Genomic DNA, 21,549 nt, shown 5'->3' on the forward strand with positions numbered 1-21,549 from the left:
ACAAAATGTTCTCCTTGCTTGAACTGCATTTTTACACTTTTGATAATAAAACAGTAAAATATGCCGAAAATCGTGTTTTCAAATTACTTCGTGGGACACCAAACAATAGCTTCAATAAGATCAGTTGTTGTCTTCAACCAAATGAACGACCCAATATATTCAAAATCGATCTTATATCCAGGGCAACAAAACCACTTCAAATCAATGTAATGAATTCCTTAAATTATTTTTCATGTTTCGATTCCAAAGTCAAGATATTTCCCTAATTTACGTACCCTTATATACAGTTATAAATAATATTTACGAACATACAAAAAAATATAAAAACATATTTTATCAATGAAATTCAAATGAACTACTCGTATTCGAAAACAAGTCCACTTCCTGCGGAGTTTCGCTCGATCCATTCGTCGAAGCGTTTTGATAAGTCCGCTGTTAAATAATTCCGCCAATCACCTATTTCGCCCTTTCGTATGAATTTACTTTCAACGCTGCTTTTATCGATGTTATTGTTTCGACCATCGTCGACATTATTCAACAAGGGCTCCAAATTCACTGCAGGGTTCGCCTGCATTTTGTCAAATTTCAAGTGCTCACAAATGCGCGCCAAGTCCTCGTCGGTGAGTTGATAGTTCACATTGAGAAATTTAGCACAACGACGTACGATTTTCGGCAGATCGCGTTTCATGTCTTCGTATTTCAAAAACAATATGTTCGGATCATTGTGACGCTGCCAGAAAGGCAAAACGTGATTCCAGTAAGAGCCCATTGGCGAGCGTTCATCCAGGAAAAGCTCGAGAAAGTCTTCGAAGGGACCTTTGAGGCCATGCACCAACTTACAGTAGTGATAGAAAGAGACGCAGAGGTCTTTGGGATTGCGCGCGGTGTATATAATCTAAAATAAATAGAGTGAAGATTATGTGCACAAAATTATTGGGTTAAATGAGTTCAAATCGGTTTAATTACTTTGGGTTTCACAGTATCGAAGCCGCGCGGCAGCAAGTCCCACGTAAGATGTGAACGTCCAAATCGTGGACGTGGCATATTGCGCACGACATCAACGGTGTTGCCAATCGAGTTTCTACATACGTTATGCCGTGTTAGTGAAAAGTACAAGCATTAACCTTTGATACGACTTACGTCACCCACTCATGATGATCCTCACTGAAAAGCACCGACAACTCAATTAATGGCGAACGCAGCTGTTGCATCTGTTTGGCGCCTTCGAAATCCAGTTTATTGCCCAGCAGCCAAATCATCTCCTGCGCCCAAGTGGAACCCGTACGCGGATAAGAGATCAACCACACATCATCCTCGTAGATGGGCAATTCGCGTATGGAATCCGCAATGCTCGTGAACTTGCGCGGCACCACCACATGCCCGGGCAGCACCTCAATGAAACACTCCTTCTTGGGGAAGAGCGCATCAATGCGCGCGGCTATGTCTTTATCTAATTCTTTAAATGTCAGCTGCATTTTGTGTGTCTGTGGTCGCAAGTCTCAGGTCGGGGCGACTGTTTCACATCCGTTTATGTTGAGGTCTCGCGAAAAACTGTTGCGCTTGTTGCACGTAGCGTTACTTCAAGGTGGTAGAAATTGCGTTGCTAACTTGCTGCTATGCAGCAGTTCAGTAGGTGGCAGGACGTGATGCATGCGGCTCAAGTATCACTTTATATGTGAAAATCCATGGAAGTGACAGTGAAAGCCAAAAACTGTTTGCAAAGCATTTGCTTCGCGTCCCCAGCGTGTGGCTTTTTTGTTACAAATTTTCATAGATACGCTGGAGGCGACTGCATTTGGACTCATGAGAAACCGGTTCAAATGCAAGCGACCATAAAATATATATACACATGTATATATTATATATACATACATATATATACCATATGTAATCATTTGTGCATGTAAGTTGCCAACGGAAGCTTTGAACTCCTCCCACCGGTTGTCGTAAAAAACGGTACTTTTCGTAAAAACAGCACATCTAATTTATAGTTATAGATATCAAGTCAGGCTGGCTTTCATAGCTAGCCGATTGAGTTAATTGTATAACTACAACAGAGCAAGTTTCAAACTGTGGCCGCTCGAAATGAAAATCTAAATAAAGTTGTTTTTAACAGGAGACCCCTGGATGGAAAGGCGAATTCAATCATGAGTTATTTGCTGACAACTTTGACTTTGTGGTAAGTTTATCTTTCATTTTCGACTGACAACATCAAGACTGATGCCATGAAAGGAAAGTTACTACTTTTTTTTTTGTTTTGAGTGTCGATTGTCTTTTCACGGGTGTTTTCCAAGATTTGGTGCATGTTGAATATCTGGTCAGTTGTTGATTTGCCAGGTCTAAAGCCACACTGATAAGGTCCAATCAGTTTGTTGACGGTGGGCTTTAATCTTTCACACAATCTGCTCGACAGAACCTTATATGCGATGTTTAGAAGACTTATCCCACGGTAGTTGGCGCAAATTGTGGGTTCTTCCTTTTTGTGGAGCACAGAGCACACTTAAATTCCAATCGATGGGCATGCTTTTGTCCGACCATATTTTATAAAGAAGCTGATGCAGCCTCCTTATCAGTTCTTCGCCGCCGTGTTTGAATAGCTCGACCATCGGCCCCGCTGCTTTGTTGTTCTTCAGACGGGTAATTGCTATACTCGAACTTCTTCATGGTCGGGCAATGGAACATCTGCTCCATCGTCATCGATTGGGGTATCAGGTTCGCATTCTCCTGGCGTTATACTTTCACTGCCATTCAGCAGGCTGGAGAAGTGCGCCCTCCATAATTTTAGTATGCTTTGGGAATCGGTTACTAGATCATCTCTGGGAGTACTACAAGAGTATGCTCCGGTTTTGAAAACTTCTGTTAGTCGCAGCATCTTTTTGTAGAATTTTCCCGTATTTCGCCAGTTGGTTGGTTCTTTTGCATTTTCCGAAAATCAATGGTTTCGGTGGCAGCTGTACGTAAGGAGTTTGAAATGCCGTCCTACAGCTCTCTTATACCGAGTTGTTGACGAGTACTCTCTCAGAGAACAGGAGTGCAAGTCGAGTAGAAAATCGTTCGCGTGTCTGTTTGTCTTTTTAGGTACTTACAGGTTATAATTAATATGGATTTTTTCAATAAGCTCAATTTCAAAGTTCGAATGCAAATCTTACGATTTTAGAGACTAATTTCGGAACACGAAGTCATTACTCTTTTCTTTATGGCTCAATCTCTCGCCAAATTTGGTTTGGTTCAATGCCGAGCAAAGTGTTGACAAATTTAATCATCTTAAGGAAAAGAATCAGAAATACTTGGATCCTGCTCTAGAGCTCTTTTAAATTGTCTCTATGGCCTACTAAAGGCAAAGGCTTGGGATGGGTACTTAGAATACTCTTCTTGTTCGATAATTATTATGCTCGCAAGAGATGTATTTGCTGGCCAGCTTATAGGGGACTAAGATATTCAAGAACTTTCAGTTTAAAGCTTTGCCTTTTTAAGTATATTTTTCGGAGAAGATAAAAGAGCGGATAGATTATTATCATATTACCTTTATGTTGTACCCAAAACTATACAAAATATCTCATAAATTGATTAAGGTAAATATTTTGAGACTGAAAACGCTACACATAACTCACTTTACCCTCTGGCTCCTCGTATTTTTAAACTACCTCTACATCGTATTGATGACAGTCATGAGATGTAAATAATGCTAGAAATTTTTGGGATTTTTATGATAATTTTTATATATCTTTGAAATATTTTTTATCATTTTCCATTTATACCCACAACAATTTGTATGTATGTATGCGCGTAACCGAAAAGTAGGTAAACGATTCGCATAAATTCTTATTTTTAAACGCTTTAGTTGTAGGAAGCATACGAAAACTAAGAGTGTGGCCAAATCTGTAGCCCAAAATCGACTCAAAGGCTAAACGAAAACTGCAAAACGCAAAGGTAAAAACATCATAAATATTTACATATAACATCAGAAATGTATATTTGTATGTGTGTAAGTGCAGGCTTGAGAAGTGCAAATTGCTAACCAGCGGTATTCTGAAGAAAGTAGGTAAACCACTATCAAAACACACAATCTGAGCCACTTGAAGCGCTGGAGTTGAGTAGTTGCGGCTCAACGAAAATATATAGCGCTTACAACATTCGCACACACACACAACCAACCGGATATACGGCTAAGTTGCGGTGAAATGTTGCTCAATGCGCTGCAGCAACACTGACGTGTACCACACTGAGCCGACGTTTTGCCCTCATGGCTTCTTAAGCCACAACTTGCAGTGTTCTCAGCGCTTTGTGTTTGTCAATCATAGTGTGATTTCACTCAAGTTGCAGGCGAGCCAACAAGCGCCGCGCTGAGGTGAGCGCTGAGACGACGAGCGGTGTTTTGAGTGTAGCTTGTGGACGGTGGCTCAAGAAGTGATTCATATTTACCTGTTGCGCAGTGGAAAGAAAGTTCCTTAGAAAGTATAACGTCTTCAGGCGGTGCGAGCGCGTAGCAGTAGTTTTTCTTCTTGCCAAGTAAACGGACGCTTTCGCGCATGCGCGGTGCTAACCATAATAAATAAATACATACATACATATACCTGCTTGTTGCTTTTTATTAAGTGCTATTTTGCTTAACGGCGCTGAGATTTTGGTGCTGCAAATATTTGTAATTGTTGCGCGCAGCCGCGTTCGAACGTCTAAAATCAGTCGCGTGTAGTAAATTCCATCAAATCAATTTAGACTTTACGCCGTGCGTGCGAATTGTGAAAGTTAAACTCGACAAACAATTATGTTGCTGCTGCGAAAGGTTGTCTTCCTGTTGGCGCTGCTTTGCGTCAACTTGTCCGCCATTCACTCAGCGAATCAACAGCAAGATGATTCGAATCCACTGCTCGACATGGCTTCCATGTTCATACAGGAGGCGTTGAACAGTCAAACGGGTAATGGTGGTGGTGGCGCCGGTGGCGGCGCTGGTCTTGCCGGTGTCGCCTCGCTCATTGGCAGTTTCATGAATGCGAATGCAGGCGGCGGTACGGCTGGTCAGGGTAAGGCGTCCGCAGCCGGCGCTATGCAAATACTATCCGGTATCGGCAGTTTGTTGGCTAACGCGGGACAAAATGGTGCGCGCTCTGGTGGCGGCGCAGGTAGTGGTGGTGGTTTCGATCCTGCCATCATCGGTAATGTGCTCGAAATGTTTACCAACAGCGATTCCGACGCAGATGCGGCAGGCGCTGGCGCACGCAGTAATGGTGGCGGCGATGCCGGCATTGGTTTGGATTCCATACTGCAAATTGCTTCGGTCTTCATGAATGCCAACAGCGGTGGCAGCGGCAGTGGACAGCAGCAGCAGCAGCATCCGCATCATCAGCAGCGACGCTCCGCGCATGCGAATGTGAATACGCGCGAGAATGAAGTTGAGGACTCGGAGGATAATGGTGGTTTCATGAGCCTGCTGCCGTTGGTTATGCAGGCTGTAAGCTCGTTTGCCGGTCCTGAGGGACAACAGACCCAGGAGAAACACAAAGGTCACGCATGGGTGTTGCCGCCCTTCTTGGAGCACTTGCACGTCGTGTGGGACCACTTCTCGAATTCAGAACTTGCCGATGCACTGTACGAAAAGTCGGGTGTGAATAAGATATTGAAGGTAGAATCATTGCTTTAATTTATAGCATGTGGGGCTCCTTTTCAAACTCGCTTTATTTTTTTGTCATTCAATAGGGATTCAAGGGACGTGACGGCAAGTTGGATTATGACAAACTCTTCGATTCGCTGAACAATCAATCGTTCCGCAGACGTTGGATCAAGTCGGCGACGCTCTATCTGGCCGATTGGACAAGTTATTTGGCAAATCCAGAAGTCTATCTCAAGTAAGTGTTTCTTAATATGCCCAATGGCTCAGAAAATCTCATTACACCACCATTTGGACCACTTTGCTTTGCATACAGGTGTAATTACAAGAAATTACAGTTATCACAGCTGATTATTAAACGAGTAAACAAATACGCACATTCCAGCTGAGCGCTTGCGTGTGAGCGCACTTCTAGCCTCGGCCTACAATTCGCTCATTCTCTCGACTTTGAGTATGAGCAAAAAGAAAAACAACACAAGAAGAACAAAAACACAGCGCTTTCCGCAAACACCTTTCTTTTTTTCATTCTAGTCACTTAAGTAGTTACGATTTTCTCCACACCGGTTTCTACACATTTTTTTGGTCTCCTTGACTTTGGCGCGTAGTCTTGCTCGCACAAAGATTTGCTGACACTAAAGTGTTGACCCACTTTCTGTCATTCGATTGTGACTTGTGTGTATTTTTTTATATAAGAACCGGTGCGTTAATAGCAGGTTCCCTCGATTGTCATGCACGGCATCGTGCAACTCCTCCCACCCCACCTGATTAACGTACTACCTCGTCTTCATCGTCGTGACTTACTTTGTCATCGAAGGCGTTAACACCTCGGCCGTGCTTGCGTCGCACACGATTTACTCATTTTATTTAAACACGTTACAGTTATTCAGTTAGCGTCTTATTCTAAATACTAAAAACTATAATAATTTCCGTTTGTCACGACTCGTTTTGTGCCCTATTTGGCGAATTTATTAAAGCGCGAAATGAGGTCGGACACAATGGGTTCCGATGAAGTTTCTTTGTGGAAGAATTCTTTGTGAATTTTATAAGTTTGTATCTAACCGATACAAGCGTTCTATAATTATAACATTTAAATTGTATTCGAATTAAGAATTTTTCGTTTTTTGTTGGGAATTTAAAGGTATTACATATTTGCTAATACTTATTTAATTGCCAGCTGTCAGTTATAATTTTTAAATGATGAAGCATTTTTCGGTTATAACAACATAAAATCTTTCTATAAAGGCTTGAAGATCCGGTCAAGAATGTTAGAAATGCAGATTGCGACAGTTTCGTAACGTTAGTTCTTAGTAGTTTGTTAGACAGCAACTAATTTAGATCGTGACGTCATAAACGAAAGCAGGAGAAATGTCGTTGTCAAATATTACTGTAAAATTTGACAGCTTACGATTGTCATAATAACTCCTTACAGTATCAACAAAAGTGAAAATATACGTGTTTTAGTTAAACCCTAAACTGAGAACTTGGACGAAGGAAAAAAACTGAAAATTGGATTTTTGGCAGAAATTTTTTCAAAAAAATCAAAATTTCAGTGAAAATTTCGTGAATTTTTTTTTTAATAGTTGTAATTGAAGAAAAATCCTTGTCCAAGTCTTTAAGAATTGTATCTCAAAGACCGTCGTAAAATTTCATAAAAATCGGTTGAGAAGTTCTCAAGACGGCGCACTTAGCCTAGCTAGCCTAGAGCGCACAAGTTCTCAAGGCTGTATCTTCGAAACTGTTACTCGGATCAACTTGAAAATTTGGAATAATATTCTAGAAGTGTTGTAGAATTTAATAAGGCAATAAAAAAATGATTTTTTTGAAACCCGTAAGCCCATGTAACGCCCTAAAATTTTCTCAAGCATTACTTATCAGAATATATTACTTTTTAGTCAATTTATAAGTTTAGTAATTTTTTATGCAAACGTCAGGCTTGTATCGATTTGGAAGTTATTTAAGAAGACCTGTATGCTATATATACATACATATACATAATATTGAGGTTTCGTATAAGGCAGCTAAGCCTTATCTGACTGGTAGATGATGGCCATGAAAATCTGGATTTTTGACTGGAAATTAGTTACTAATCTATTTTAGGTCACATATGAATTGAAATCCATATACTCTAAATGTACCTAGATAAGATTGCCTATCGACGTTTTATGATCTCAAAACTAATTAATATTAATAATGATTTAATGATGTTTAAATTTGTGAGGATGACTAAATGTGAGAATGACTGAAGCTTTTTAAACGTTGATTAATGAATCAGCTATGTTGTGCCTTATCGAGAAAGCCTCCATTGAAGCGATCCTTATCAATCATTTAATATAAAATTTTTTCAAGACATTTAGTTTCATCGAAACTCAATTTCATTTCAATATCTTAAATATTAACCGGTTTAAAAGCAACCGAAGCCAGGTAGATCCTCATATTCGGTTATGAGTGCTAGAAATAGTGGATTTAAATTTCGAATCGAATTGACACATCTCAGAACCATTATTTATTCAACGTTTAACATTTATAGATACCATATATCTTCAGTGAAGCCTGAGTTGTTTATTGCAAAATAAAAAAATCAGTGGAATTCATAAAATTTATTATTTAAGGACTAGGCGTTATTAAGAACCGACTGCTACCGAATGAAGCATCAAAACTATGTACGAAATTTGGTTAAAATTGGTTGAGTGGTTTTTGGAATAGGAAATGTTATCAAAAATTTGGCGATGATTTTTCGAATCAGTTAACAATTTTAAGTTTTTCTACAAACTTGAGTTTTGAATTTTTTCGAATAACGCTGTTTTGTGAGAGCTTTCGACTTCCAGCCAACCGTCAAGTGTGCGAAAAGGAATTTATCTGTATACCTTGCCATCCTGTTCATTTTGAAACATCTCTGCAAACCACCTATCGGTTAAATAACCGGTTAACTACCCAACAGTGCTAACAGATATTTCTACTAAAGCTTCTATGAGTTTCTTACAGCCTAATTGGCGATTCTAGCCGAAACTTTTATTAACAACCGTTACGCTAAAATAATATCTGCAATTAAAATACTTTGTTTTTGTGATCTTATTTGGTTTCCGGGTAAATTGGCAGAAACTTCGAGTATTAAGTTATTAAAATAAAATAACGTAGAGTCAAATAATAATAATTGAAAAGTAAAATATTTACAACAACAAAAGAAACAAAACAAACAAAAATATTTACAACAACAACGAAGAGTCGCCTCAATGACCAAACAACTCATCATTAACTTTTATTTTCTGTCTTTTAATTTCACCTTTGAATCAAAGCAAGTAACACTTTCTAGCGGCTTCTATAAATAAATAATTTGAAGAAAAACACAAAATAACTTTTTGGTAGAATGCGCGCAGCTGGAATTAAGAAAAACACACAAAAAATGTGGTAATTTACAACTGACTTTCACTTTGGCTGCGGGCAGACCGCGTAACTTCCCTTCAATGTTTACGTTCACCTTTGTAAATATGTATAAAAGCACACATATGTGTATAATGATGTACATATGTATATAGTTGAGTATGTACTTGAGCGCAGTAATATTTATTTGGCTTACTCACATTCATGCCGTATTTACATACCTACAGACATTTCCACGGCAGAAATTGAAACTTTTTTATTTTCTTTTGATTTTTTTATACTTTTTTACTATCCTCTAATTATATTGTCTTTTCCTTTATTTCACCACGCAGATACATTCAGACGGCGCAACTGATGTTCAACGGTTTTCTCAAGTCTCAAGGTTATCCAAAGAGCACCTACTTCGATCCCAGCCGCGCCAGCGAGACCATCTCAAATCTGTGCGATCATGTGGCCAAGCAACATCTCAATGTGAAGATCGACTCGCGCCAATATGTCAAACCGGCTGTCGGCTATGCCAGAGAATTGCTGAAATTGGGTCAAGCGCGAGGTCTGCTGCAGTTCAATGCTACCGAATTGAGTGACAAACTAACCGATACGCTCAATTTGGAGGTGAGTAGGCGAGCGAATAAATGAGGTTATGCTAATTGCGGTAGAAATTCTTGAATAATGACTAGTGAGATGAGTGAGAGCTTATAAAAGTGCCAAAAATAAGTGAGAGCTTTGGGTAAAATAAAGAAATCATAGAAGGAAGGGAAAAAATTAAAATTACTTTTCAATACTCGGGACTATATTTATGCAATGGACAAGCACGAAGTTGGTAACACGCAGCAGAACACACATCGAATACACAAAAAGTGTATATACATATATAATGATTGGTGTCACGAGCTGAGTCGATTTAGCCTTGTCCGCCAGTCTGTGCGACTATCCGTCTGCATATACAATGTACGCGAATTAGATTTTCAGTTTTTGAGATATCGACCTAAAATTTTTCCCACATCTTATTCTCCACACAGCTCCACTGCTGCTCATTTCTCGGAACCGCCGAGCTCTTGAATGGAAAACTTTTTTTGACTTGAATTATTGTCAAAAGCAAGGGTACAATCTCCGTACAAATTGTTCCGAACGGGCCACTATAGCATGCATGTAGTTGCCATACAAAATGGCCCATCAAAATCAAGAAACTTTTTTATATCTGAAGGGATTTCTTATTTAAAAATTTCTTCGATATTAGTATTTTATATTTTTTGTTGAATAAGAACTTTCGAAGAAAAAAGTCCAAAATATAACCCTTCTGCATTCTTTACAGGTCATCGAGCCGGTGCTAAAAGTACATCGTGCCTACAGATTTATCTCGAAATCTCCACAATGCGATCGCTATGTGCTCTGTGAATTGAATTCGCCCGAAGAAAGTGCGGCTGGCAATGCGCGTGGCCTAATTTCTGGTGTGAGTCCGAAAATCGTGAAGATCGGCAGCATGGGAGCGGCCATATTCATTAGCACCGAAACTGGCACACCGTTCTGGACATTGTTTGGCGTCATAAATGCGCCCTACAACTGTGAGGTAAGTCTTATTCATTAGCACGTTGCCTGCTAAGTCAGAACTCTGCACAATTTATACGGAGTCGGTAGATATATGCGTGTATGTGACACAGTTTGGATTTTATTTTAACAAGTTGATCGAACCAATTTGATAATAAATTCAATTAGTATGCTACCTGCAACATTTTATTCTTTTCTGCTCACTCTTTGTAGGTCAAATATCCAGTCGATTGTAGTGGATTCCACGAGGGCGAGGCCAAAGTGACCACGGAGTATGTGCACAATGAGTTGTGAGCGCGCGGTGCTTGTGGGCAGAATTAGTATTGATCGTTTGAGCACAACAGCAATACGAACGAAAAACAAAAACAACAAGCTGTGGATGTGATGTTGATCTACAAGGCGGCGATCGTTAAGCGAAAAGATCGCGGCTGTTTATTTTAAATTAAGTTTAGTTAGTTGTTAGTTGTACGTACTTAATAAATAAAATTTAGCCGTTATTAAAGTAATTAATAAATATGAAAAACATATGAAAAAATTATTTTTTTCCACTTCATGGGGCTTTGAAACCCCTTTTTGTGTTGATGGATTGATTACGACATGCTGAGTAATTAATAAAGTACCGTTATTGATGTTGTAGCAGCATGTGCCCTAATGGTTTGTTATAAATCCTTGTTCGCTCCGATTGCGCAGGCCCCGCAGTTGCGTTAGCGTTATGAAAAACAGTGTGCGCGATAAGTGCGTAAGCGTCAAGACTTTACTATTTTAATACGTCACGGTCCACAATTAGGTACAAAGAACTTTGAGTTTTATTAAGTGCGTAGGTACTTATTACTCATTACTATGTTTATTAGTACTTAAATCAACTTCGACTGTCTAGTAATCTTTCTTAAAATGATTTCAGATAACAGGTAATTAGGTGGTCTGATAAAAATCAAGCGGTCATATGTTATAAAAAATTTATTTGTTGGGAAGAAGAAGTGGAAATACACATGAACTTTAAAGACGATAATGAACTATTTATAACAAAATCATCTAGGCAAGAAGAAAGGCTGAATGAGTTCCAATTTGTTCGCTTTTTATCGATATAATTCTAATTTCACACAAAAATTATTAACAGAAAATATATGGAATACCTAGGGCTTCATCTTGACAGACAGCTTTCAAGCAGGCCATATATTGAGGAGAGATTAAGGAAGACATCGGTTGCCTTATGGTATATTGCTGTACAGGAGCTATAGGGAAAAGATGCAGACTTTTACCGAAGATGGAGTTTTGGTTCTACAAAATCGTAGTCAAGCCAGTAATGTTCTATAGTGTGTTCGTCTCGTGGAGGCTACGCTTGCTTAGAAGCTTGAAGTTGTCCAAATTGCCGCTCTCATTGTCATCTCTAGCGCACTGCGGTCTACACCAGCAATTGCACTCAATGTCATTTTAAACATGGCACGCGTGAACATTGTCGACAGGCGTGTTGCTCCAAAGTGTGTTCTAAGGCTCAGGGAAGCTGAACATGCCGAGATTCTCTCCTCCTTCAACTGAATTTTTGAAAACTTTTATAACTGTGTCGCAGAGACCACTTGTTTCGGCTTTTTCTCTACCCAAATACCATCGAGGAATATGTGGATAGAGAGGAGAGTCGCAGTAAGCTTTTCACGGACGGGTTGAAGTTGGTAGTGAAGGTTGCAGAGGGAGGTTTCTATAAAGAGCTCTCCGTCAATTTTATTTTTAGACTACCGGATCACTGTAGTGTTCTTCAAGCAGAAGTGGCTATGTTGCATCTTCATTGGGACCTTGCCTTTCAGCATTGAGCCAATGGACCTGGAGCGCTTAGCAGGCCCTGATCAACAGCTAGCTCTTGTGCGATCTCGAGATCTTTTAGGCCTAGAGAAGAACGCAGGAGGGCTACTGAACTACTAACCTTTATCACAATTCATCTTGCCGCTGTAGGGGCTCTTACTGGACACTGCCCAATAGGCGTTTAGCAGGCAATTATAAGACTAATTGTAAGAGTTTTATGAAACTCAGCCACTTCCATCTCCATTGTCCAGCTTTGTAAGACTTATCTTCGGCGAACTAGAAGACATAGCCGAAACTGAAGTTAGCCTGCTCAGCAAATTTGTAATAGGCTCAAACCCTTTGTCGAGTTGTAAGGGCCTTTGGATCTATTATATAGGAGTTTGAGGTATCGCAACTGACCGGCGTTTTAAGCTATCCTTTAGAATTTCTATTCTGATGGAATTGAAACTTGACATATATCGTCTGCATGGACATATATGTAGATATATAAAACTATAACTAACACGATAAATTTTAGATGTTACAAACAACCCTTTTGCTCCCCTTTGCTCGTGTGTTCTACTACTAGACCGCTAGGAATCGTGGGAGCTTGGTTCCTGCACCCAAGATTGCATAGTAAGTTCTCTGCTATCGGTAAGGCAAGTCGCTCCCTAGTTGCGGGGTTTCTATTACACTAATACCCTATAGGCGTTTACGCTGTAAGGTTGAGAATCTTGCTGGACTTCAGCTGTAGGAGCTGTATGCAAGAAAATGAGGTGAAAACAATTCAACGCTTCCTTCGTGATTGTTCCGCACACTGTATCACACTTTCAGATAACCCACCGAGCTGGAATAGATATTTTTATGGCTTCGCAAAGGACGCATATAGTATTTCAAGTGCCATCTTTGGCTCAGTTCGATGGCTGACCTAACCTAACAATACTTAGGTGAACAAAGTTATTATATTCCGCTCCGAGACTTAATAAATTATACTAACATACTCAAAACACAGCGATAAAAATTATTATGAAATATATAGTAATAAATTACAATCAAATAAACCTAAAGTAGTTGCACACATCCGAGAACTAGATACTCTTTGAGCGTTAATTAAAAAAATGGTAGTCATTTCCTAGTAATTGTATTGCGTTTTATTAACACGATTAGGAAATTTTGTTTACATAACTGATTGTGGTACTTGAGTTTAGCATTTTTGTTTATTTATTTGTTTATGACTCACATAAACTGTTGAGAGTTGAGTGTTTATAAACCAAATATAGGTAACCTAACTATTAAAATTATCAACTAATTAGTAATAATACTTTAAATTTACATGCGTAGAGGAACTACAACAAGTGTAATGCGATTGCCATTGTTTGCTTTAACTTGCTGTTGTTGTTGTGGTTGTAGCTTAAAAGCGATTTGATAGCACTTACAATTGAGAAACTGCATAAACTTCTTCATTTCTTCATGTTCTTGCACACCCAATCCATGCCCTCCTGCACAGCGAAGAAGTAAAGCAAAAACAAAAATAATGCAAAAACAAAAAAAAAGGAAAAAAAACATTGAATATGCTGCTTTTATACTTTTTGCATTGCCACTTACTTTGATGCCCGTGCCATCGACGGCTGAGCAGCCGACTATCTGCCAGGTGCGCTCCTCTAAACGCACCAATTGCGCCGCTTCGGCTACCTCAGAGGCGGTCATGGCATTCGGTAAATCCTGTTTGTTGGCGAACACCAACAACGGCACCTGCTTCAAGCGATTGTCCATAAGCAATTCGAAAAGCTCACGGTTAGTTTCGGATAAACGTTCGCGATCTGTACAATCAATTACATAAATCTGTGTAGAGAATGAGACGAAAAAGAAGTAGTGACGTTGTATTTATATATTTTTGCGATTTCCTAGTTGTGTTGCACTTGCAACATGTTATTTTTGTATATTTACCAATACGTCCGTGTTCGCAAAGTAGTTTTTCCAGTAAGGCCGTATTTTCCACTGGCCACCAATATCCCAGACATTGAGCTTGAAACCATCGGCCGCCACGGATTTTATGTTGAAACCGGCGGTTGGTGTGACCTGTGGCAATTATATACATACATACGCTTTTACATGCGAATCGAATAACAATCATTAATGCAATAAAATGGTATTTATGGTTGTTGTGCTAGTTTCGGTGAAAGAAGTGCTTGTCGAATGGTTGGTTGGTGGAAAATTTACCGTTGCAATATCTTCAGATGCCAATTGCTTTAAAATTGTCGTCTTGCCAGCATTATCTAGGCCAAGTAACAGTATTCTAGCTTCTTTGTCGGGGCTGGGACGCAGTTTGCGCAGTAATGATAGTAAACCCTGCAGCGGCGTTGATTAATATAGAACAATTGAATGCGTGTTAGATTAGTAATGAGCAGTTGAGAAGCTTAATGTTTGCTAAATAAAAATATTATAATTATAAAATATATATGTATGTATGTATATTTTTGTATGCCGATAACAGCAAACTACTTTGAAACGACAATTAAGGCGTTCTATCCACCTACCGGTTTCAAATAATCACTTATACATATATTGATTGTACATATTTGAGAAAATATTCTCCGAAAATTTGAAGTGGATCCGACAATTTGAGGGTTTATCTTAAAAAAAATTACTTAGTGTAATTGGCAACAAAAACTTTCGTGTTTTTTCCCGAAAAGCTGTTTTCAGAATCAATGAGGAAAGCTTCTTGGGAAAGGTTGAGCCCGACCGATTTGAGATTTTCACACGACCTTCTAGATACATTCGTCACTTAATCTAAAAAATCCGATTTTCGATAATAATTTCGATTTTTAAGCCTTTATGAATGTAATTTTCTCACGAAAAACGACTGCGAAGCGTCCATTTTCTTAAATATCCGAATTTTGACTAGTTGATCATTATTCATCTACTGTAATACCGACACTTTTTTATGAATATCAGCTACGAGATCAATCTACATTATTTTTATTTATTTATTTAGTAAATAAAAATGCTCCTAAAAATTTCACCAAAGTACACGTTTTTTCTGACTAACAAGTGGATGTGTGTTATAAGCAATCGAAACTGTGGTATTTCCCATTTCTTATCGTTACTTTTATTCGCTGGTGTTTGATAACTATTTACAGTCATAAAATAACATATAGCAAATAAAATCAAATGTATAATCAACACCTCACCACAATTCATTCACATTTCTAATAATTTATACTACTATAAATTATATTCCTTCTCTCACATTGGCGTAAATCAATAACACACCATACTTATAACGGATTTTAACTTGATTTCCGCTATGTCCACACATTTCACCACGCCATTCCACAGCTACCACACTTGCAGTCCACTTACAGTTCAAACCATGTGGAATGCATTTACTTTGACAGCCGCAAACAGCTGATCAAAATGTAAATAGAAAATTTTTAAAGCGCGTTGCTGAATTTTCCGCTCAGGGAAATTGTTTTGTTTCCATGACAACGGTACCGAAATAAACAAACAACTATTAAAAATTCGTTAACGATTTCACAATTTCCAATATTGAATTTTACAAGGAAAACACTTTAATGCACGGTATGCTTGCAATATTCACACAAATCTACATATATTTTAGTACTTGCCATTTCTTGAGAAGATGCAGTGACACTATTATTTCTGTATTTGTAGTTTAATTGGCGTTTGAACTTTATTTATTGATGCACGAGCGTGGATTATATAAACAGAAACATAACCACCACTAACGGCAAATGAAAGTATACTAACTGACTAACTGAGAGGGCTAACATCAGATCCACCATACCATTCATTATCTGTGACAGCCGAATATATAGAAGGCAGATAGGTCTGTTCATGTAATGCTAGTAGCAACGACAGCGGCAAAGCTTGTGAATTAGTAACATCCGGGAGGTGACGAGGCAACGGTAGCGGACATAGATACAATGGTGCTCTATTTATTATGACTGTGTTACGAATCTTCGCGATGATATTTGTTTAGCGATTGTTTTTGGTATTTTTTAGCATACAAGTGAACATGTGTAAGCGTCATCAACTACTTTGGAGAGAGAATTTTTTATATATTACAACGTTATACCAATGCTTGCTTTTAGTGGCTTCAATGGCTTCGGTCAGTTTGCCGTTGATGGTCAGCGAAGCGGAAACGCGTTTACAGGTGCGTAAATACTCATTTTTTAGGGTGCATTTGGGCTTGTAATATGGAAATTTTATATGTTTTATAGGTATCTCATTGGAAAAGTCAATGACCGGCGAACAAAGTATTTTGCATGTCGCAATCAGTTGGAGCTACACTGCCTATGCTACAGAAAAACAGCTTATGCTACGTGGCTTTTTGTCTGGTACACCAAATTCAACATTAAGTTTAGAGATTTCAGAGAGCATAGTACAATTGGCCGCTTGTGATAGATTCTGTCTTGTTTTGTGCGAAAATGGCAAATTGTACAAAGTACGCGCTGAGAACGATGCCCAGCTGCAAGAGGTTACGCTCGAGGCCGAAGTGGAAGCTTTGTCACAGAAACGAAATATTTTCGGCGAACTGAAGTCCACTTCGGCGCAAACAGCGCGTATTCATATTACACATATTGCGTGTGGTTCCAACATCAATGTCGCGATTAGCGAGACAAATGCTGTTTATAGCGTGCCGAGTAAAATTCATCAATTTCCGAAACATTTTCGGGTGAAACAACTACAATGTGGATTTGAACATGCGCTCTTACTCAGCGCCAATGGTGATGTTTACAGTTGGGGTAATGGATTGTGAGTGAACTTTGTAAAAATATTTTTCGGAGAATTCAAAATAATAAACAAATTATGTTTATATTTTTTGTAGTCGAGGACAATTGGGACACGATGTGCTACGCGTCGAAGAGACACCCGTGCTGATAGAAGCGCTCGCTGGCATTAAGGTATGCATACTGTGGAAGTTACATTTCTTAAAAGTACTAATTTACTCTCCTTGCAGATAAATTGTATAGCGGCCGGTGGTTGGCATAGCGCGGCTATTTCTGCCTTTGGTGATCTCTACGCTTGGGGTTTCAACTCAAATGGCCAACTGGGCATCCGCATGTTCAAACCAACATCCAGTGGTGACCTTAAACAACCAACAGTGTTTACCTTGCCGCAAATAGTCGAGCTGCCCGAGTGTAAATGCCTTCGAAAGAAAGTTAGTGTAGCAAGTGATGACACCTTGGAAGATATGGGCGAGGAATGCGTACCTCTGCGTGCATATGCAGGCGCACGCCATACGCTGTTGCAAAAGAATTGCGGTGCGTTCTATGCAACTGGCTGGAATGCGCATGGACAGCTCGGTTTAGGGCGTAAAGTGGAATACTGTGATGAATTTGAGCATATGAATTGTGAAGAAAATAGCTTGAGAAATGTGCGAGTAGTGTGCGGCGCATGGTGTACCGTTATTTTTAGGAAGAGCTGACGAATAAATAGTGAAGTGTTGAATCATATTTTGGTTAAAGTTGTGAATATTTTCTATAATTATTTTCGGAATGTTTGTGCAGATTACTAGAATTGATAGCAGTTAATTAATCTGGAATGATTGCTTTCATGTAAAAATAGAATGTCTAAGCAACAATTAGTGAATTCGTTGTAAAATAGTGTAGTCATACCTACATACATACATAGAAAAAGTTACAGTTAGTGATTAATGCTTGTTTCATAGTAATATAAAATATTTATAGCAACAAGTAATAATTAAATTCGTAATTATTCAGCTATTTTAATTGCTTTATTGGGCATAAAATGATTGCAACTGTGCGCTTTGCTATTTTAATGATATATTGTGCTCGGCATATTAACTACAAATTGCATTTGTTGCTACTTGAGTAGCCGGCGGTAATTCGGACCATGCATTTGGAGATACTAACAGCTGTAACAAATCTAGTCTTACACCCTTTTCAATGTTTCCAACAACAAAATAATGTTTGATTTCAAGTATGTGATAAACTAGAAACAATTTCACATTTTAATTGCATATTTTTAGTTTCAACATCAACTCACTCCCGCTTGAAAGCCTCAACTGCCATTAAATACCCCACCTTCCTGCTACAGTCAAGTAATCATTTCAAATATTAACCTCTCTAATGTACAAAAACAGATCATATTAGTGCAACAAAAACAAAAGTATTTAAATTCTAATGATATCACTACCCAAATTCCTATCAAAACCAAAAACACGCCAACTTCATGCCACAAAATAGAGAAGTGAATGTAATCAAGAGAGAATAAGTGGAAACCGTTACTGTGGTTTTGGCACATTTTGCAAACAGTTTAAAACTTTTCGGCAACTGCAGCTCAAACACTTTACTAACAACAACAAAAACAGCAACTAATGCACATTTGACGCCACAGCAGCAGTCAGTTAGAACGGTGTTGTTTGTTGTTGCATTTGTTGACCTTTTCAAATGGTAGTTGCATTACTCGGTTGGTTGTTGTTTTTGTGGTGCAAGGATGAAGTTTGCAAAATTATCAAATTTTCCATACGCTTTGCGTTGCTGCGACAGTGTCGAACTCGAAATTTTACTACAAATTTGTTGTTGTTACACTAATAGCTGTTAAGTGGCTTAAAGCTGTTTTTGTTTTAGTTGCATGGAGTTTAACCGAACTTTCCCTGGTTGGTAGGAATATTGTTTGTACATACATACATATGCACATATGCATTTGTTTAGAGTTGAGGATTGATTTGCATACGAAAATTAAATATCGAAGCATTTCCGACATTAGTTTGTATCTGTGGAGGAGGGTTTCAATACTTGTTAATAATATATAAGTGAATTTCATACTACAGAACCTTTTAAACTCTGGAGAATGGAGTCATGTGTAGAAGTTCACGCAAGTGAGGAAAGTTCTCTGATCCCCATGATCGCTTGGGAGTGGCCAGAAACGATTCTTTTACATATGGCTCAAACAGCTCACGACTTCTGGTCCTAGACCAAGTCTCCCCTGGGTAGCCAAAAACATCTGTTTGAAGGCGAGAAAGTGAGAAGGCGAAACATTCCCTCCACAGCGTTGTGCGCTGGGTTTGGGACCCGCCACGTAAAAAACTTTCCCAATGAAAAATTACCAACAGCCTTTGAAAAGAAACATCTCTTTTGATTACGACCATGGCAAACGCATTAATGACATCGATATCATTGACCTCAACAACCGCGCCGTTAGTTTTGCTTTTTCCAGAATGGATAAGGAAGCGAAGCAAATGGCTCTAGTGGTGAACGAGGTCAAGACGAAATATCTCCAAACAGTCGTCGCACCCACTACTAGCCTCTGGGGCAGAGACATGAACGATGACAACATCTGATGAGTCGACGTTACGAATTTTCGAGAGAAAGGTTCTGCGGAAGATTTATGGTCCTTTGCGCATTGGCCACGACGAATACCGCATTCGATGGAACGATAAGCTGTATGAGATATACGACGACATTGACATAGTTCAGCGAATTAAAAGACAGCAGCTACGCTGGCTAGGTCATGTCGTCCGAATGTACAAAATCACTCCAGTTCTGAAAGCTTTCAACGTAGTACCCGTCGGGGAAAAAGCAGGTGGAGAAGTACCAGGCTTCGCTTGGAATCTCCAATTGGCGTCACAAAGCAGGAAGGAGAAACGACTGGCGCGCTGTTGATAACTCGGCTAACACCTCGTAATAAGTTGGCTCCAAATGAGTTTCTTCAGTGCTGGTTAGGCTTTCCGACTTTTTTACAAACGTTAACTTCGGAACTTGATTATCGGTTGCTGTTGTTGTTGTAACGGTTACGTTGACCCCGTTAGGATTGTAAAGTTCAGGTAAGTTGTCATCGAGGTCATCCAAAGACAGATCAGGAAACGTGCAGTTCGCCGCGGTCGCACCATAGGCAGAGGGGTGTCAGATGTGTAGGGTAGATGGGCATTCAAAGAGGTAGTTAGTGTCATGCGGGGATTCGTTGCACGCTGGACATACAAGTATATTTGTTTTTAATCTGTAACAGTATTGGGAACGAAGCTGCGCAAGGGTCACTCTCGATTCTCGCGGCAACTCGAGCTCTTCGTCTCGAGTGGGTGTTGGTTTGAAACCAAGTACGCCACTCACTGAGAGGGAGTCGGTAAAAGTGTTGAATATCGATTGGTTGATTATCGGTATTTTAGTATGGCAGTTATGTATATGCTATAACTGTCCGATTCTGAACAATTTTTTCGGGGTTTGTACTGTTGTCTTGAAGAATCTTAAAAAGTTTCCATAGCTTGTCTCGACGATTTATATATACATATGTATATAGACGAGGGACTCGCTCTGTGGCAGGCGGGAATGCAGTTCCTTTAAGTTCCGTCAAGGCGTGCAAGATGCAGTGATACTCCATTTATACTTAAAAGGCAAGCAGAGAGCTTAACCTATATTCCTACTAGCTTAACCTATTTCTTTCAATTGATCTCTCGGACTCAAATAGCAACCTCCCGGAGAATGTATTAGTCTTCTAAAATGTTTCTAATGCAGTAAGAATGAAATTTCCGCCACTGATATTTCCAATGACGTTTACTACAAAAGCCATGGATTGAAGTCAAAATTATAGTAAGTTCAATGGTCGAATTAATTCAAGTGAGAAAAGTTCTGTGAGCCTCATCCATTGGGAGTGGCTGTAAAAGATTATTTTACATATGGCTCAAGCAGCTCTCGACTTCCGGTCTTAGACCAAGTATCCTCTGGGTAGCCAAAGAACATCGGTTTGAAGGCGAGCTAAAGTGAGAAGGCGAATCATCCCTTTCCATGGTTTTGCGCTGTTCAAGAAGTGCGATGGACGGGACAAGAACTGAGATGAGTACGTCCTTGTGGCATTTACTACAGTGGTCATATAAAGGAGTGCCAATTTGGTGTGGGACTCGTGATGGGAGAGAGACTCCGTCGCCGAGTCCTGGCATTCACCTCGGTGGATAAACGTCTAACTACAATCCGCATCAAAGCGAAGTTCTTCAACATATTGCTGGTTTGGCCTCACGCCTCGACGGAAGAGAAAGATGATGTGACCAAAGATGTCTTCTATGAGCGCTTGGAGAGCATCTATGAGAGCTGCCCCCGCCGCAATGTCAAAATCATACTTGGCGACTTCCATGGAAAAAGATTTAACAACAATTTTGCGTGAAAATTTGAAAATATTGCAGAAGTGTTTTGGGGAATCTGCTTTATCACGAATATAAGTATGGCACAAAGCGTTTAGTGAAGATCGCGAGGTCATCGAATATTTGCCTT

At 39.3% G+C, this 21,549-nt stretch overlaps 4 protein-coding genes across 5 annotated transcripts; 2 read left to right on the plus strand and 2 right to left on the minus strand.

Moving 5' to 3' along the window:
• Positions 1-120: 120 nt before the first annotated feature.
• LOC126752215 (luciferin sulfotransferase) lies at positions 121-1,803 on the minus strand. The gene is made up of 3 exons (XM_050462850.1): positions 1,141-1,803; positions 967-1,081; positions 121-895 (listed from the first exon to the last, which is right to left on the minus strand). The coding sequence occupies exons 1-3, from the start codon at positions 1,473-1,475 to the stop codon at positions 356-358; spliced, it is 990 nt and encodes a 329-aa protein (XP_050318807.1). The 5' UTR covers positions 1,476-1,803; the 3' UTR covers positions 121-355.
• A 228-nt stretch (positions 1,804-2,031) lies between these two features.
• Positions 2,032-11,042, plus strand: LOC126766131 (uncharacterized). Of its 2 annotated transcripts, XM_050483998.1 has the most exons (6): positions 2,032-2,179; positions 5,182-5,620; positions 5,695-5,843; positions 9,316-9,595; positions 10,296-10,550; positions 10,742-11,042. In XM_050483998.1, exons 1-6 carry the CDS (start codon positions 2,148-2,150, stop codon positions 10,820-10,822), a joined length of 1,236 nt encoding a protein of 411 aa, XP_050339955.1. In that variant the 5' UTR covers positions 2,032-2,147; the 3' UTR covers positions 10,823-11,042. The 2 variants fall into 2 exon arrangements, with proteins under 2 accessions (XP_050339955.1, XP_050339951.1); XM_050483994.1 differs by lacking the exon at positions 2,032-2,179 and having other exon boundaries at positions 3,832-5,620.
• A 2,386-nt stretch (positions 11,043-13,428) lies between these two features.
• On the minus strand, positions 13,429-16,030 carry LOC126757962 (ADP-ribosylation factor-like protein 3). Its single transcript, XM_050471906.1, has 5 exons — positions 15,931-16,030; positions 14,522-14,650; positions 14,249-14,380; positions 13,907-14,143; positions 13,429-13,800 (listed from the first exon to the last, which is right to left on the minus strand). Exons 1-5 carry the CDS (start codon positions 15,931-15,933, stop codon positions 13,762-13,764), a joined length of 540 nt encoding a protein of 179 aa, XP_050327863.1. The 5' UTR covers positions 15,934-16,030; the 3' UTR covers positions 13,429-13,761.
• Positions 16,031-16,151: 121 nt separating this feature from the next.
• Positions 16,152-17,781, plus strand: LOC126757952 (RCC1 domain-containing protein 1). The gene is made up of 5 exons (XM_050471893.1): positions 16,152-16,251; positions 16,328-16,478; positions 16,546-17,080; positions 17,154-17,229; positions 17,286-17,781. Exons 2-5 carry the CDS (start codon positions 16,403-16,405, stop codon positions 17,751-17,753), a joined length of 1,155 nt encoding a protein of 384 aa, XP_050327850.1. The 5' UTR covers positions 16,152-16,251; positions 16,328-16,402; the 3' UTR covers positions 17,754-17,781.
• The last annotated feature ends 3,768 nt before the right edge of the window (positions 17,782-21,549 follow it).

This window comes from Bactrocera neohumeralis, chromosome 2 (genome assembly GCF_024586455.1).
Source record: "Bactrocera neohumeralis isolate Rockhampton chromosome 2, APGP_CSIRO_Bneo_wtdbg2-racon-allhic-juicebox.fasta_v2, whole genome shotgun sequence".
Lineage (NCBI taxonomy): Eukaryota > Metazoa > Arthropoda > Insecta > Diptera > Tephritidae > Bactrocera > Bactrocera neohumeralis.